This window comes from Zootoca vivipara, chromosome Z (genome assembly GCF_963506605.1).
Source record: "Zootoca vivipara chromosome Z, rZooViv1.1, whole genome shotgun sequence".
In the NCBI taxonomy this organism is placed as follows: domain Eukaryota; kingdom Metazoa; phylum Chordata; class Lepidosauria; order Squamata; family Lacertidae; genus Zootoca; species Zootoca vivipara.
The window spans coordinates 1436715-1454657 of NC_083294.1; the positions used below are offsets into that span (position 1 = coordinate 1436715).

The 17943-nt window shown below is 46.7% G+C and overlaps 1 protein-coding gene across 1 annotated transcript in view; it reads right to left on the minus strand.

Moving 5' to 3' along the window:
- Window positions 1-17943, minus strand: part of CRB2 (crumbs cell polarity complex component 2) — a 67786-nt gene that overhangs the window by 12498 nt on the left and 37345 nt on the right. The window contains exons 6-7 of the mRNA XM_035112743.2: window positions 17316-17429; window positions 1818-2765 (exon numbers count right to left, since the gene is read on the minus strand). Coding sequence (XP_034968634.2) covers window positions 1818-2765; window positions 17316-17429 — 1062 coding nt within the window. The remainder of the gene's footprint in view (window positions 1-1817; window positions 2766-17315; window positions 17430-17943) is intronic.

Consider the following 17943-nt stretch of genomic DNA (forward strand, 5'->3'; position numbering starts at 1 on the left):
CACTCTGCGGGGGGCAGCGTGGCACCCCCCTCGCCACCTCCACCGACGGCTGCCGCTACTGTGGCGGTGGCACGACCACCATCGTGGAGGCCCCAAAGTTCCCCCCCAATGGGGCTTTCCCCATTTGCAATAAAAGCTGCACAACTCTGAGCTGATCCTTTAAAAAATGGAGTTTTCCCCCTTTGCAAAAAAGATGCACAACTTGAGTTGACTGAAACTCATCAGTTTTCAGCTGATCCTCAAAAATGGAGCTTTCCCCCTTGGCAAAAAAGATGCACAACTCTGAGCTGACCCCCCCCCCCAAAAAAAACAGGGCTTTTCCCATTTGCAATAAAAGCTGCACAACTTTGAGCTGATCCTAAGAAAAATTGGAGCTTTCCCCCTTTGCAAAAGAAGCTTCCTGAAATATTTAGGGGGGGGGGCAAAGGCACCTAGGTCTCGAGTTGGCTGCTATGCCTAGGACACAACTAAGAAGTGTGCATGCACACGAAAGCTCATACCTACGACAAACTTAGTTGGTCTCTAAGGTGCTACTGGAAGGATATTTTTTTTGTAATTTTTTGTTTCGACTATGTCAGACCAACACGGCTACCTACCTGTAACCAGTGCTGGTGCTAGGGGTTTTTGCGCCCTAGGCGAGATCACCTTCTGCCCCCCCCCCCAGCCAATCATATTTCAAACATGAGTATATATGAGTAGGCATATATAGGATTGCACTGTAAGCCGGCCCTTCTCTCACTTTCCTGAGAGTAAGTCCCATTGGACTCAGTGAGACTTACTTCTGAGTAAAAATACTTGAACAGGCATTTGCTTTTTTAAAAAAAAAACTGTGGGACTGACTTTTGAGTAGACATGCAGGAGATTGTGTCCACATCAGCAACCCGATAGCAAACACCTACAGGTGAAACTCGGAAAATTAGAATATTGCCGAAAAGTGCCTTTATTTCAGTAATGCAACTTAAAAGGTGAAACCAATCTATGAGATAGATGTGTGACACGTAAAGCAAGATATGTCAAGCCTTGTTTTGTGGCCATTGTAATTGTTGGTCGTTGGGCGGATCAATTATAAATGGAATGTCATTCACGAAATGGAATAGCGATGTTTATTTTTCTTAATTTTTGTATGATTGTAAGTATTTGTTTTGTCCTGTGGAATTTCCAAAAGAAAGCATTTGTCAAAATTAAAAGGGAAATAAAAAATAATCCGTTGCATTACTGAAATCAATGCACTTTTTGACGATATTCTAATTTCCCGAGTTTCACCTGTACGTGCGGCATCTCTCCATCCTATGCGAGCCAATTTTGGGGAAATCCCCTCCCCCATTTCCACGGGGCGCCTCTCCCGCTGGCCCTTTCTGCCTGAGGCTGTGCTGAGCCAGCCTGCTTCGTCTGGCAGCCGTCAGGGGCTGGGAAGCAACGGAGCTGAGGAGCAGCAGCGGCATGGGCGGAGAGGTGGCTTCAGAGGCTAAAGGTCCTTAAAGCGAGTGGCGGTGGCAGCAGCAGGAGAAGCAGCGCCCGTGGGAGCCTTCGCTTTGTCGCCAAGATGCCGGCTGTGTCAAAGGGGGAGGGGATGCGTGGGCTGGCTGTCTTAATCTCCGACATCAAGAATTGTAAGCGCGGCATTCCCAGACGAGGCTGGCCAGCGCCCCCTCCATTTTGGCGCCCTAGGCAATTGCCTAGTTCACCTTAATGGATGCGCCGGCCCTGCCTGTAACGTGCCTAGGACAATTCAAGAAAGCAAAATACCCCCCCCCCTGTTTTTCTCCTCTAAAAACTAGGTGCGTCCTACGGTCAGGAGCGAAAAATACGGTGCTCACCATAAGCACATGTGCGGCCTTCATAAGGCCGAGCACAGTGACAGCGGAAGTCTGCCCAGAGGTCAACGCAGTGACCGCCATGTAAACAGGGCTGGGAGCGACACCACTCTGTCCTCTCGCAGCCCAGCTGAAACCCAGCGGCTTTCAGTCCGAACACCTCCTGTGGCAAGAGAACTTTCGAATCAATCTGCAAGTCTTCCATGCAACCGAGGAAACTCTTTGTTGGATTCGGCGTGAAGTCCTCTTCAACGCCTCCGATGTAGATGTGCAAAAAGGAGGGCAGGAACGAAATGGGGGCTCCCTCTCCAACGGGGCTGCGATGCAAACACACACCCCCAGCACAGGCTTCGTGCCAAAGTTTGAGCACGAGGGAATCCCACAGGAGGACTTCTGCCTTGTGCCAACGGCCATCAACCACCTTCGGTGCCTCCAAGGTGGAAGACAACTGGGTGTCCTGCTTCGAAAGTGTCACTCGCAGGAGGCCACCGGAAAGCTCCAGGAGAAGGTGCTCTGCTGGCTGCCCTCGGTAGAAGAGGATGGCATCGGGGAGGGTGGTCCGGAACCGGAGAGCCACACTGATTTGGTGGCCCTCTGGCGCCTCGCTGGCACTCTCGTCACTGGCTGCTGCCATGTCGATGAAGAGGAAGACACGGGCTGTGAAGGAGAAGGTGGTCGGCGTGGAACAGGTGGAGCCATAGAAGCCAGGTTGGCAGCGGCACAGGTGGCCATGGGACTCGGACTGGTAAGTGGGGATGCACAAGGCCTCGTTTTGGCAACTGTGGTTCTGGCACCCAGTCAACGCCACAGAGCAGTTCTTCCCACCCCAGGCAATGCCGTTTGGGCCAAGAATGCAATGGCAGATATAGTCAGCGATGCCATCTTCACAGGCGCCTCCGTTCTCGCAGGGGTGGTCGTCACACTCGTCAATGTCAGTGGCACACTCCACACCTGGTGTACACCGGAAGGAGGGAGGGAGGGAGGGAGGGAGGGAGGGAGGGAGGGAAGAAAGAAGGAAGGAAGGAAGGAAGGAAGGAAGGAAGGAAGGAAGGAAGGAAGGAAGGAAGGAAGGAAGGAAGGAAGGGCGGACAAGTTGAAAATTCAGTTTTGCATCATTTTGTGACACAGTAATTCAGTTTTACAGTCATACCTCGGTTTAAGTACGCTTCAGTTTGAATACTTTTTACCCCAATGGCATTTCCAGGTAAGGGCGAGAATGAGCCTTTCCTGAAATTCTGGGAGAGCTTCTGCCAGCCATTGTACTATACAGTCATACCTCGGTTTAAGTACGCTTCGGTTGGAGTACTTTCAGTTTAAGTACTCCGTGAACCCATCTGGAACAGATTAATTCACTTTCCATTACTTTCAATGGGAAAGTTTGCTTCAGGTTAAGTACGCTTAAGGTTAAGTACGGACTTCCAGAACCAATTACACTCATACTTCGGGTTAAGTACGCTTCAGGTTGAGTACTCTGCAGACCCGTCTGGAACGGATTAATCCACTTTCCATTATTTTCAATGGGAAAGTTCACTTCAGGTTAAGTACGCTTCAGGTTAAGTGCAGACTTCTGGAACCAATTGTGTACGTAAACCGAGGTACCACTGTACTAGCAAAAAAGAGGTTAAACTAACCCTCTCCAGCCCCAGGAGGAGTGTGGGGACCGTATGTGCGTCAACAGTGTGATGCAGCAGCTAAAAAAGCCAATGGAATTCTGGGCTGCATCAATAGGAGTATAGCATCTTCTAGATCAAGGGAAGTAATAATACCACTGTATTCCGCTCTGGTCAGACCTCACCTGGAGTACTGTGTCCAGTTCTGGGCACCACAGTTCAAGGAGACTGATAAGCTGGAACATGTCCAGAGGAGGGCAACCAAAATGGTCAAAGGCCTGGAAACGATGCCTTATGAGGAACGGTTTAGGGAGCTGGGTATGTTTAGCCTGGAGAAGAGAAGGTTAAGGGGTTATATGATAGCCATGTTAAAATATACCAAAGGATGTCATATAGAAGAGGGTGAAAGGTTGTTTTCTGCTGCTTCAGAGACGCGGACACGGAGCAATGGATTCAAGCTACAATAAAGAAGATTCCACCTCAACATTAGGAAGAACTTCCTGACAGTAAGAGCTGTTCGGCAGTGGAATTTGCTGCCAAGAAGTGTGGTGGAGGTCTTTAAGTGGAGGCTTGACAGCCCTCTGTCAGGAATGCTTTGATGGTGTTTCCTGCTCGGCAGGGGGTTGGACTGGATGGCCCTTGTGGTCTCTTCCAACTCTATGATTCTATGATTCTAAGTGGGAACTGTTTGCTGAGAGTTCTCAGTTGTACTTAGAGATGTGAAGGCCTGGGAAAAACCCTGGAAAAAATTTTTTTGGGGGGGGGGAACCGTTTTTCCCTGGTTTTTCCGCTGAAGTCTTTTTTGTTTTCCCCCGAAAAATGGGGAAAATTAAAAAAATAAAGAATAGGTGGTGGAATGTTTTATTTCAACATGATGAATAAAATATTTTAAGATAAGGGGTCCAAATATTTTATAAATCATTTTTAAAAAATATGGGTGAAACTCAAAAATTAGAATATCGTCAAAAAGTGCCTTTATTATAGTAATGCAACTTAAAAGGTGAAACCAAACTATGAGATACAGGTGAAACTCGGAAAATTAGAATATCGTTGAAAAGTGCATTGATTTCAGTAATGCAACTTCTTATTTTTTATCTCCTGTTTAATTTTGACAAATGATTTCTTTTGAAAATGCCATACTAATAAAACAAACAATTACAATAATACAAAAACAAACCAAAATAAACACCGCTATGACATTTCAATAATGACATTCCATTTATAATTAACCTGCCTACCGTATAGTTAAAGCTGTGGTTTTCCCAGTAGTGATGTATGGAAATGAGAGCTAGACCATAAAGAAGGCTGGTCGCCGAAGAATTGATGCTTTTGAATTATGGTGCTGGAGGAGACTCTTGAGAGTCCCATGGACTGCAAGAAGATCAAACCTATCCATTCTGAAGGAAATCAGCCCTGAGTGCTCACTGGAAGGACAGATCGTGAAGCTGAGGCTCCAATACTTTGGCCACCTCATGAGAAGAGAAGACTCCCTGGAAAAGACCCTGATGTTGGGAAAGATGGAGGGCACTAGGAGAAGGGGACGACAGAGGACGAGATGGTTGGACAGTGTTCTTGAAGCTACCAACATGAGTCTGACCAAACTGCGGGAGGCAGTGGAAGACAGGAGTGCCTGGCGTGCTCTGGTCCAGGGGGTCACGAAGAGTCGGACATGACTAAACAACTAAACAACAACAACAACACTGTCAGAAAGCTCTTCCTAAGGTTTAGGTCCTTGTTTGCAATTTGAATTCATTGGTTCGGGTCCTGCTCTCTGGGGCAGGAAAAAAAAGCTTGCTTTATCTTCCATGGGACAACCCTTCAGGTATTTGAATATGGCTATTGTATCTCCTCAGCCCCGAGTGCTCACTGGAAGGACAGATCGTGAAGCTGAGGCTCCAAGACTTGGGCCACCTCATGAGAAGAGAAGACTCCCTGGAAAAAACCCTGATGCTGGGAAAGAGGGAGGGCACAAGGAGAAGGGGACGACAGAGGACGAGATGGCTGGACAATGTTCTCGAAGCTACGAACATGAGTTTGACCAAACTGCGGGAGGCAGTGCAAGACAGGAGTGCCTGGCGTGCTATGGTCCAGGGGGTCATGAAGAGTCGGATACGACTATACGACTAAACAACAACAACCGACCAATAATTACAATGACAACAAATCAAGGCTTGACATATCTTGCCTTGCATGTCAGGCATCTATCTCATATATTGGTTTCACCTTTTAAATTGCATTACTGAAATCAATGCACTTTTTGACGATATTCTAATTTCCCGAGTTTCACCTGTAGATGCATGACCTGCAAAGCAAGATATTTCTAGTGCATCTAGTCCGTGCATCTGGCCTGGGCTCCACTTGGCCACAGCGGGATAAACAGAGGCTACGAACCAAGCCTGACAGAAGGGAGGTGGTGCCCTGGGCTGATAATTAGAGCAAACCCTTAAGAAGGCCTATTACCCCTCCAACCCCCTAACCCAGCTTCCTACTAATCCACCAGGACAGCTGCACAGATAAACAAAGCCTGGATTAGTCCACTTAATAGCATTATTACGCCTGGCCTGCAGGTTTGGGAGGAACCGGAGCACGAGAGGAATGTGGAATTTGGTCCTGCCTTTGGCCTGCAGGCAGGCAGGCAGGCAGGCATGGAAGCACTGCAGGAAGAGCGAATGTGCAAGCGAACCTTTGGCGATCCAAGTACAGGGGAAACTCAGAAAATTAGAAGCACACATTCTACTCATGTAAAAACACCAGGCAGGCCCCACAAATAACCCAGAGATAATAGAATCATAGAATCATAGAGTAGGAAGAGACTACAAGGGCCATCCAGTCCAACCCCCGGCCAAGCAGGAAACACCACCCAAGCATTCTTGACATATGGCTGAAAGCAACGCGTGGCCGGGTCAGCTAGTAGAATCATAAAATCATAGAGTTGGAAGAGGCCACAAGGGCCATCCAGTCTAACCCCCTGCCAAGCAGGAAACACCATCATAGAATCATAGAATTGGAAGAGACCACAAGGGCCATCCAGTCCAACCCCCCGCCAAGCAGGAAACACCATCAAAGCATCCTAGATCCTTTTCACATGTACTGCTCTCAGTCCAGGTGTCACCCATCCTGTATTTGTGCCTTTCATTTTTTTTTGGCCCAAGTGTAGTACTTTACATTTTTCCCTGTCAAAATTCATCTTGTTTGCTTTGGCCCAGTTGTCTAATCTGTTAAGGTCATTTTGCAGTGTGCTCCTGTCCTCTGGGGTATTAGCCACCCCTCCCAATTTGGTGTCATCTGCAAACTTGCTCAGGATGCCCTCAAGCCCATCATCCAAGTCGTTTATAAAGATGCTGAATAAGACTCGGCCCAAGACAGAACCCTGTGGCACCCCACTAGTCACCACTCTCCAGGATGAAGAGGAGCCATTGATGAGCACCCTTTGGGTTCGGTCAGTCAGCCAGTTACAAATCCACTGAATGGTAGCATTGTCTAGATGCATTTATATATATAAAAATGTAGAGGGTGCATATTTGTTCCAATGAACCTTTCTCCACAACCGCTTACCCAATCGTCCTAAAATTTGCCCACAACATCGGGAGCGCATGTGAGAGTGTCTCTACCCACTTACAATGTCCATACACAAACATAGGACAGGTAGAAACCTGGATTTGTAGACAAAAAAATTGCCCCCTCCAGTGGACATCCAACATACTCCCATGGGTTGGGACAGGGTATGGGGTAATCAAAGGGATAAGCCAGGGGTTGGGGGGGGGAGAGGAGACGGGATACGTCATGGATTGGCACAGGCTGGAGGGAGTCACAGGGATGCGCCTCCGTAAACAGAACATGTGTAAAACACGTGAGGGGAGTCTGAAGGGGGACTCTGAGTCTCCATTTAACAGACTGAGCCACAGCAACGCATGGCAGGGCCAGCTAGTTTTTAATAAAAGCACACATTCTACTGATGTAAAAATATGCTGATTCCCGGACCATCCGTGGGCCGGGTTGAGAAGGCAATTGGCCCGGGCCTTAGTGTGCCCACCCATGCTTTGACCCTTGCTGGAACCTGGACTCCACAGATTGGAAGGGACTCAGGCATCATGCAAACCAATTCCCTCAAACTCTCAACTCTTTCCCTTTCTCTCTCTCTCTCTGAGAATAATGCAATCTTTGGAACAAGGGGGGTTGTGTAATCTCAGTGACGTGACCCACAGCTACCCTCCACCATAGCTGTCAAGTCTCCTGTTTTTCGCGGGAAACCCCCGTATTTAAACCCGTTTCCTGATGTTATCCCGAACCAAATGTCTGGACATGCGCAGAACCAATTTCCGGTGTCACGCCGCTGCTGATCCCTTATTTTTCAATCCGGGAGTTGACGGCTATGCCCTCCACAGAGTACCACTCGCAACTGTACACAGGGGCGTACCGAGGATCAAAACTGGGGGGGGGGAGCCATGGTAAAGGCGTCTGGAAGGGAGTAGTAGGATGGGAATGGGGATTAGCACTCCCACCACCACCTGAAGTGCTTCGTGATCCTTCGGGGGGGCAGCCTTAGGGGAGCCTCCACCACCGCCTTACTCATGGCTCCTCCTTGGATCTCTCTTGTCGGGGCGGGGCAGGCGTGACACACACAAAGACAGTGCTGGCTGGAGGGGGGGCCTCCGGCTTGCCTTCCCTTTGTGTGCCGTTTCCTTCCCAGCCGTGGCTGCGAGTGGCACTTGGCGAAGAAGGTGCGCCGTGGGAGCGGAGCAGAGTCCTCCTTTCTTTGCGCTTTCTGGAGTGGAGATGAAGGGTTGGCGGGGGCGGGAGTGGTTAGAGACCCTCTCCCTCCCTCCCTCCTTGCTGGCGTCTGCGAAGAGGCTTGGTGGGGAAAGTTGGAGGGAGGCACAACATTTTATTTTATTTTTGCTTCGGGGGCAGCTGCCCCCCTGCCCCTTCCTGGGTACGCCTATGACTGTACACATGCATTAAGCCGGTGAAGAGAACTATTGCTATCTGGGTCCTGGTAAAATGCAGGGTCCTAAAGAGAAGGCGAGTCTGCTACTCAGCTGACAGAAACATTGTGTCTCGAAGACCCTGGGTCACTTCATTCCTTAGATACTTCAGTTTTGGGGGTAGAGGAGGTCTTTGTGGACTTGCTTGTATTTACATATTCATTTGAAGCAAAGCCTCAGGAAGGCAAACCCTCTCCGGAAATTAGAAGGTTTTGCTTTAGGCCTTTGTAGTCAGACGTAGGCTTGGTACATGCCAGGAAATAACCTATAGGTGAAACTCTGAAAATTAGAATATCGTTGAAAAGTGCATTGATTTCAGGAACGCAAATTAAAAGGTGAAACCAATCTATGAGATAGATGCATGAAATGCAAAGCAAGGTTTGTCAAGCCTTGGTTTGTTGTCATTGTAATTATTGGTCGTTAGGCGGGTCAATTATAAATGGAATGGAATTAATGATGAGCCACAGCAACATGTGGCAGGGCCAGCTAGCGTAATTAATGAAATGTCATAGCGATGTTTATTTTTGTTTATTGTTGTATGATTGTAACTTTTGTTTGATTCCTGTGGAATTTCCAAAAGAAAGGATTTGTCAAAATTAAAAGAAAAGAAAAAATAAGAAGTTGCATTACTGAAATCAATGCACTTTTCGACGATATTATAATTTTCCGAGTTTCACCTGTATCTTGCTTTGCATGTCACACATCTATCTCCTAGATTGGTTTCACCTTTTAATTTGCATTTCTGAAATCAATGCACTTTTTGACGATCTTCTAATTTTCCGAGTTTCTCCTGTACATTCCACAGTCCTTACCTACTGGTACTGGAAAGAGGAGAGGGCTTCTCCCCACTGCACTCCACCCTGACCCCTGCCTGTCCCAGGGCATCTGAGCGTGAACCTGAAACAACACTACGCTCCAGGGACAGCCAAGCGCACAAACCCCACACACACACCAGGGCGAAACTTTCCCAAAACCAGACCAGCTAGCTGAACAGCTAAGCCGCACCGAGGCATCTTCCCTCTACCCTCCCTCATACAGGCAGGATAAATAATAATAATAATAATAATAATAATAATAACAACAACAACAACTTATTGTTTATACCCCACCCATCTGCCTGGGTTTCCCCAGCCACTCTGGGCAGCTTCCAACAGAAAAATACCAGGATCAAAACTAGGAACGGCTTACGGAGCTGGGTATGTTTAGCCTGGAGAAGAGAAAGTTAAAGAGTGATATTATTATTATTATTATTATTATTATTATTATTTTATTTATTTATACCACGCCCATCTGCCTGGGTTTCCCCAACCACTCTGGGCGGCTTCCAACAGAAAAATACCAGGATCAAAACCAGGAACGGCTTAGGGAGCTGGGTATGTTTAGCCTGGAGATGAGAAAGTTAAGGGGTGATATGATAGTAACAACAACAACAACAACAACAACAACAACAACAACAACAACAACTTATTACTTACAGGTGAAACTCGGAAAATTAGAATATCGTCGAAAAGGGCATTGATTTCAGTAATGCAACGGATTATTTTTTATTTTCCGTTTAATTTTTACAAATGCTTTCTTTTGGAAATTCCATAGTAAGATCGTAAAACAAAAATAGTAAAACAAAAATAAACATCGCTATTACATTTCATTAATGACATTCCATTTATAATTGACCTGCCTAACGACTGATCATTACAATGACAACAAATCAAGGCTTGACATATCTTGCTTTGCATGTCATCTCATACAGTGGTACCTCGGTTTAAGTACACAATTGGTTCAGGAAGTCCGTACTTAACCTGAAGCGTACTTTAACTGAAGCGAACTTTCCCATTGAAAGTAATGGAAAGTGGATTAATCCGTTCCAGACAGGTCCATGGAGTACTTAAACTGAAAGTACTCAAACCGAAGCATACTTAAACCGAGGTATGACTGTATATTGGTTTCACCTTTTAAGTTGCATTAGTGAAATCAAGGCACTTTTCGACGATATTCTAACTTTCCGAGTTTCACCTGTATCTTGCTTTGCATGTCATTCATCTATCTCTCTTATTTTTTAAAAAATAAATTTTTATTAGTTTCTTTCTTTAGAAACATTTATACACAACATGTTTACAAAAAAAATAAATCTCCGTACAAAAATCATTTACAATAGAAAAAGAAAAAAAGAACAAAAATATAAATTAAACAATCATTTACATCTTCTCTATGTTGACTTCCATTTCTTCTCTCTGTAATTTACATATATTAACCTTATTATATCGCACAATTCTTATTCTATTAACATATGATCTTCCCTTTAACTTCAATTTAAGTTCAGTCATTCGTCTATCTCATAGATTGGTTTCCCCTTTTAAGTTGCATTCCTGAAATCAAGGCACTTTTCGACGATATTCTAACTTTCAGAGTTTCACCTGTATACCTCGCCCACCCGGCTGGGTTTCCCCAGCCACTCGGGGCGGCTTCCAACAGAAAAATGAAATAAAATAATCGATTCGACATGAAGAGCATCCCTAAACAGGGCTGCCTTCAGATAAAGAGTAGAGTTGCCAGACTCAATAGAGGACAGGACTTCTGTGCCTTTAATTGCCCTGCTCTCTTTTGAGTCTGGAAACCTTCAAGAGAAACCAGCAGACCCTTTGCTTGGAAATTAAACAAAGGGTCTGCTGGTTTCTCTTTAAGGTTTCCAGACTCAAAAGAGAGCAGGGCAATTAAAGGCACAGAAGTTCTGTCCTCTATTGAATCTGGCAACCCTAATAAAGAGGCGCCTGTCTGTTACCTGCCAGGAAGAGACCGATTCCACCCAGGAAGACCGCAAGCCGCGTGGTGTTCATAGCGGCTCACTTGCTGACATCGGAAGCAGGGGGGGTCTCAGGAGGAGAAGCGGGGGGGGGGGCAATTCTCAGCTGCGCTGGGAGAGCATCGGGCACATTCCTGGGTCCCAGGCAGGAAAAAAGGGATTGGAGCGGAAGCCTGCCAGCACACAGCTCCTGCTGCAAGAGCTAATCCATTTCAGCTCTAAACCTCCCCAGCTGGCTCCTATCACTGCTGACAAGAATGTTTGCTTACTACCTCCCCTGCAGGACAAGGCAGGGCTGGGGGGGGGGGTAAGAGAGAGGTTACGGTGTGGAGGAGTGTCATAGTATCTGCTTTTCATGCAGACCGTCCCATGTTCAACCCCCATCAGCATTTCTAGGTAAGGGTAACTTGACTCATGTCAAGTTTGTGGTCTACCAAGACTACGAGATCCTTTTCACATGTACTGCTCTCAAGACAGGTGTCACCCATCCTGTATTTGTGCCTTTCTTTTTTTTGCCCAAGGAACAGGATCTTCTCCAGGCTAAACATACCCAGCTCCCTAAGCCGTTCCTGGCTTTGATCTGAGAGTGTTCTTAGGTTTTGTCACTGCATGTGGGGTGTTTTTTTGGGGGGGAGGGAGGTTGATGGTGAGGATCAGAGTCCAGGGAGTGCTTTTGTTTGGCCCATGGAACCCTTTGCCTCGTATGGGGTGGGGGTCAGCTTAGCCCAGGGGCCTGGCTGCAAAAACCAATTTTTGCATCCTTGCAAGCTCAGTGTGAGAATTTGTGGAGGAGCGAAGCTGACAGGGAAAGAATAGCTATTAATCCCTCCTGCTTTGTCAATTAATCCCAGTCTGGTCCTGCTGGGTAAACAGTTTATTACTTCACATTAGGATCACGGAGCAGCCGTTGGAAGATTCCCACAACAGGTTCCTGCTCTGTGTTTCTGTGGCAGCTCTGCCCTGCCTTGCGGTGGGTTTTCTTCATTGTTTCAAGAAGCCCCTGGAGTGAGTGGCTGATCTGGGTCCCTGAGTCTGTCCCCCACCCCCAATCTGAAGCCCTCACCCTTTTCTGAGGCAGGGCTGAGTTATGTCAGCAGAAGCCGTGATCTGCCTGCCTGCAAATGGACTTCTGCTGAGAGACAGTGAGGGGAGGAGGGGAATCCTGGAAGAGACCACAAGGGCCATCCAGTCCAACCCCCTGCCAAGCAGAAAACACCATCAAAGCATTCCTGACAGATGGCTGTCAAAGAACATAGAAAGGTGCCTTAGACTGAGTCCTGCCATCCATCCATCTGGAATCTCCCCCAGGCCACCTGGAGATTCCAGCAGGTGTGTTGAATGGGGGAATCTTCTTCATGCAGAGCAGGTACTCTATCCACTGAGCGACTGTCCTTTAGTTATAGAATCATAGAGTTGGAAGAGACCACAAGGGCCATTCTAACCCCCTGCCAAGCAGGAAACACCATCAAAGCATTCCTGAGATGTGGCTGTCAAGCCTTCGCTTAAAGACCTCCAAGGAAGGAGACTCCACCACACTCCTTGGCAGCAAATTCCACTGTTGAACAGCTCTTACTGTCAGAAATTTCTTCCTAATGTTGAGGTGGAAATTATTTCTTGTAGCTTGAATCCATTGCTCCATGTCCGCTTCTCTGGAGCAGCAGAAAACAACCTTCCTCACTCCTCTATTTGACATCCTTTGATATATTTGAACATGGCTATCATTATCACCCCTTAGCCTTCACTTCTCCAGGCTAAACATTATCACCCCTTAGCCTTCTCTTCTCCAGGCTAAACATACCCAGCTTCCTAAGCCATTCCTCATAAGCAGACATCCCCAAACTGCGGCCCTGCAGATGTTTTGGCCTACAAATCCCATGGTCCCTAGCTAACAGGACCAGTGGTCGGGAAAGATGGAAATTGTAGTCCAAAACATCTGGAGGGCCGAAGTTCCTGGGGTGCCTGCTCATAAGGCATTGTTTCCAGGCCTTTGACCACTTTTGGTTGCTCTCCTCTGGACACGTTCCAGCTTGTCAGTATCCGTCTTGAACTGTAGTGCCCAGAACTGGACACAGGACTCCAGATACTATTACTTCCCTTGATGTAGATCAGGCATCCCCAAACTGCGACCCTCCAGATATTTTGGCCTACAACTCCCATGATCCCAACTAAGAGGACCAGTGGACAGGGATGATGGAAATTGTGATCCTGTCCTCTGTGGTATTAGCCACCCCTCCCCATTTCGTGTCATCTGCAAACTTGCTCAGGATGCCCTCAAGCTCATCATTCAAGTCATTGATAAAGATGTTGAATAAGACTCTCCAGGATGAAGAGGTCTAGTGCAAGAAATGAAGAAATGGTGCAGCCCAAACGATAAGAATCCCCACGCCAATCCATGCAGCGATTCCCGGACCGCCCGCGTGCCGGATCCAGAAGCCCATTGGGCCGCATCTGGCCCCCGGGCCTTAGTTTGCTTACCCATGGCCTTATCCACCCATCTGTCCAAACCCCTTTTAAAGGCAACGCAGAATATTGTGGCCTTTAAATACTGACAATGTGGCAGAAGTGTTTGCGGACTGCAGTTCATCAAATGCATGAATTATTATCCTGAGAGATAGGCACATACAGGTGAAACTCGGAAAATGAGAATATCATCAAAAAGTGCATTTATTTCAGAAATGCAACTTAAAAGGTGAAACCAATATACAGGTGAGATTCAGAAAATTATAATACCGGTATCGTCGAAAATTGCATTTATTTCAAAAATGCAACTTAAAAGGTGAAACCAATCTATGAGATAGATGCGTGACACGCAAAGCAAGATATGTGAAGCCTTGATTGGTTGTAATTGTAATTATTTGTCGTTGGGCAGGTCAATTATAAATGTAATGTAATTAATGAAATGTCATAGCGATGTTTATTTTTGTTTATTTTTGTATTATTGTAACTATTTTTTGATAACTGTGGAATTTCCAAAAGAATACATTTGTCAAAAAAATAATAAAAAAAAATATACGTTGCATTACTGAAATCAATGCACTTTTCGACAATATTCTAATTTTCTGAGTTTCACCTGTATATATAAACAGTGAGATTCGGGTGTGTGTGTGTGTGTGAATGCAGGTAGCAATCATTCCCTTATTAATAGTGACTGTTCACAAACACACAAACCAATAGTTGATAACACAGAAATTCTGGCATTGGAAAGCCAATTAGCGCATGCATTTGATTTTTTTTTAAAAAAATTATTGTGCTGCTTCAGTCCACAAGTATTAGTATAAAACCTCTTTATGCAATGCAATGGTCGAAGGCAGGCACCCCCAAACTTCGGCCCTCCAGATGTTTTGGACTATGATTCCTATTTTCCCCGACCACTGGCCCTGTTAGCTAGGGGTCATGGGAGTTGTAGGCCAAACCATCTGGAGGGCCGCACTTTGGGCATGCCTGGTCTAAGGACTGCAATCTAAGTTCCTGTGTTCATAGATAGCCAACTTTTAGTCAGTTACAGAGGGTCCTAGAACAGTCATCCCTCGGGTTAAGTACGCTTCAGGTTGAGTACTCCACGGACCCATCTGGAACGGATTAATCCACTTTCCATTACTTTCCATGGGAAATTTTGCTTCAGGGTACGCTTCAGGTTAAGTACGGACTTCCGGAAGCAATTATACTCATACTTCGGGTTAAGTACGCTTCTTCAGGTTGAATACTCCGTGGACCTGTCTGGAAGGGATTAATCCACTTTCCATTACTTTCAATGGGAAAGTTCGCTTCTGGTTAAATACACTTCAGGTTAAGTACAGACTTCCGGAACCAATTGTGTACTTAAACCAAGGTAGCACTGTAGTGTCAAAATAGGGTCTACAATATTCACCGATGCCTTGCTGGCTGGTGGGTTCCCCACAGTTTTCCTTTTCGCATTCCTGGAATGAGCAATGATTCAGCTCAAAGCAAGCCTGGAATAGGAGGCGTTGCGCCTGTCCTAGCGCAGCTAACAAGGAACTTCTCTCAGACTTTCAGATTTCTCTTCCTCCCACAAGATGGCAGACTCACAACATGTTTGAAGACCTAGGACAGAAGGAACTGCAAAACTAGCTGTAGGATTCCATGAAACTGTGGTCCATGGGCCGAAACTGTGGTCCATGGGCCGGACATGGTCCATGGAAAGCACGGCACTGGAAATCGCTTCTGCGCATGCCTGGACTTGCACAGAAGCGATTTGAGGCACCACAATATTTCAACTGCAAAGCCTAGCAGAGATCCATGGACAGGTGTGAGTCCACAATGACTCCCAGGCTGCACACCTGGTCCTTTAGGGGCACAGTTACCCCAATCAGGACCAGGGATGTTTCTTGTGAAGCCAACCCACTTCTCCTAAATTCTCACAGCGTGACCTTATTACCCTCGATAGCTTCACCCCGTCCTTTCAAGCATCCCAGTGACTTGAAATGTTTTATACTGTGATGCCAATAAAGGTATTTGATTTGATTCCCAGGCTGAATGCTCATTAAATGGGTCATAGAATCATAGAGTTGGAAGAGACCACATGTGCCATCCAGTCCAACCCCACCCCCTGCCAAGCAGGAAACACCATCAAAGCATTCTTGACATATGCCTGTCAAGCCTCTGTTTAAAGACCTCCAAAGAAGGAGACTCCACCACACTACTCCTTGGTTGCAAATTCCACTGCTGAACAGCTTTTACTGTCAGGAAGTTCTTCCAAATGTTTAGGTGGAATCTTCTTTCTTTTAGCTTGAATCCATTGCTCCGTGTCTGCTTCCCTGGAGCTGCAGAAAACAACCTTTCATCCTCTTCTATATGACATCCTTTGATATATTTGAACATGGCTATCATATCACCCCTTAACCTTCTCTTCTCCAGGCTAAACATACCCAGCTCCCTAAGCCGTTCCTCATAAGGCATCGTTTCCAGGCCTTTGACCATTTTCGTTGCCCTCCTCTGGACACGTTCCAGCTTGTCAGTATCCTTCTTGAACTGTGGTGCCCAGAACTGGACACAGTACTCCAGGTGAGGTCTGACCAGAGCAGAATACAGTGGTACTATTACTTCCCTTGATCTAGATCAGGCATCCCCAAACCTCGGCACTCCAGATGTTTGGACTACAATTCCCATCATCTCTGACCACTGGTCCTGTTAGCTAGGGATCATGGGAGTTGTAGGCCAAAACATCTGGAGGGCCGCAGTTTGGGGATGCCTGATCTAGATGCTATACTCCTATTGATGCAGCCCAGAATTGCATTGGCTTTTTTAGCTGCTGCATCACACTGCTGACTCCTGTCAAGTTTGTGGTCTACCAAGACTCCTAGATCCTTTTCACATGTACTGCTCTCAAGCCAGGTGTCACCCATCCTGTATTTGTGCCTTTCATTTTTTTTTCCCAAGTGTAGTACTTTACATTTCTCCCTGTTCAAATTCATCTTGTTTGCTTTGGCCCAGATCTCTAATCTGTTAAGGTCATTTTGAAGTGTGATCCTGTCCTCTGGGGTATTAGCCACCCCTCCCAATTTGGTTTCATCTGCAAACTTGCTCAGGATGCCCTCAAGCCCATCATCCAAGTCATTGATAAAGATGTTGAATAAGACTGTGCCCAAGACAGAACCCTGTGGCACCCCACTAGTCACTACTCTCCAGGATGAGGAGGAGCCATTGATGAGCACCCTTTGGGTTCGGTCAGTCAGCCAGTTACAAATCCACTGAATGGTAGCATTGTCTAGCCCGCATTTTACCAGCTTCTTTACAAGAATATCATGGGGCACCTTGTCAAACGCCTTGCTGAAATCACGATAGGCTATATCAGGCATCCCCAAACTGCGGACCTCCAGACGTTTTGGCCTACAACTCCCATGATCCCCAGCTAATAGGGCCAGTGGTCGGGGGAAATGGGAATTGTAGTCCAAAACATCTGGAGGGACGAAGTTTGGGGATCCCTGGACTATATCCACATGATGTAGCACAAAAACACACACACTTTTTGAATGGTAATGCCCAACTACCTGGGGGGACAACCCCCTCAAATACTTTATTGTGGAGTCTGAAGTCCCCACGGCCCCCAAGGAGTCGGCTCCTATGGCTTTCAGCTCACCCTGCTTACCTGAGTACCCGGGCAGACAGTGACACTGATAGCCGTTCACCAGATCCTCACAGATCCCTCTGTTCTGACACGGTTGGGATGCGCATTCATCAATGTTGGCGAAGCAGGTCTCTCCTTCAAACATGTCAAAAAGAAATTATGTTAGACATCCCAACTAGTTCCTCACTGATTCAATAATAGATAATTCAGTTAAGCTTCACTGATGAAAAATACAGGTGAAACTCGGAAAATTAGAATATCGCCGAAAAGTGCATTGATTTCAGTAATGCTACGTACGGTATTAGGGACCCAGGTGGCGCTGTGGGTTAAACCACTGAGCCTATGGCTTGCTGATCAGAAGGTCGGCGGTTTGAATCACTGTGACGGGGTAAGCTCCCGCTGCTTGGTCCCAGCTCCTGCCAACCTAGCAGTTCGAAAGCACGTCAAAATGCAAGTAGATAAATAGGAACCGCTACAGCGGGAAGGTAAACGGCGTTTCCATGTGCTGCTCTGGTTTGCCAGAAGCGGCTTTGTCATGCTGGCCACATGACCTGGAAGCTATACGCCGGCTCCCTCGGCCAATAATGCGAGATGAGCGCGCAACCCCAGAGTCGGTCACAACTGGACCTAATGGTCAGGGGTCCCTTTA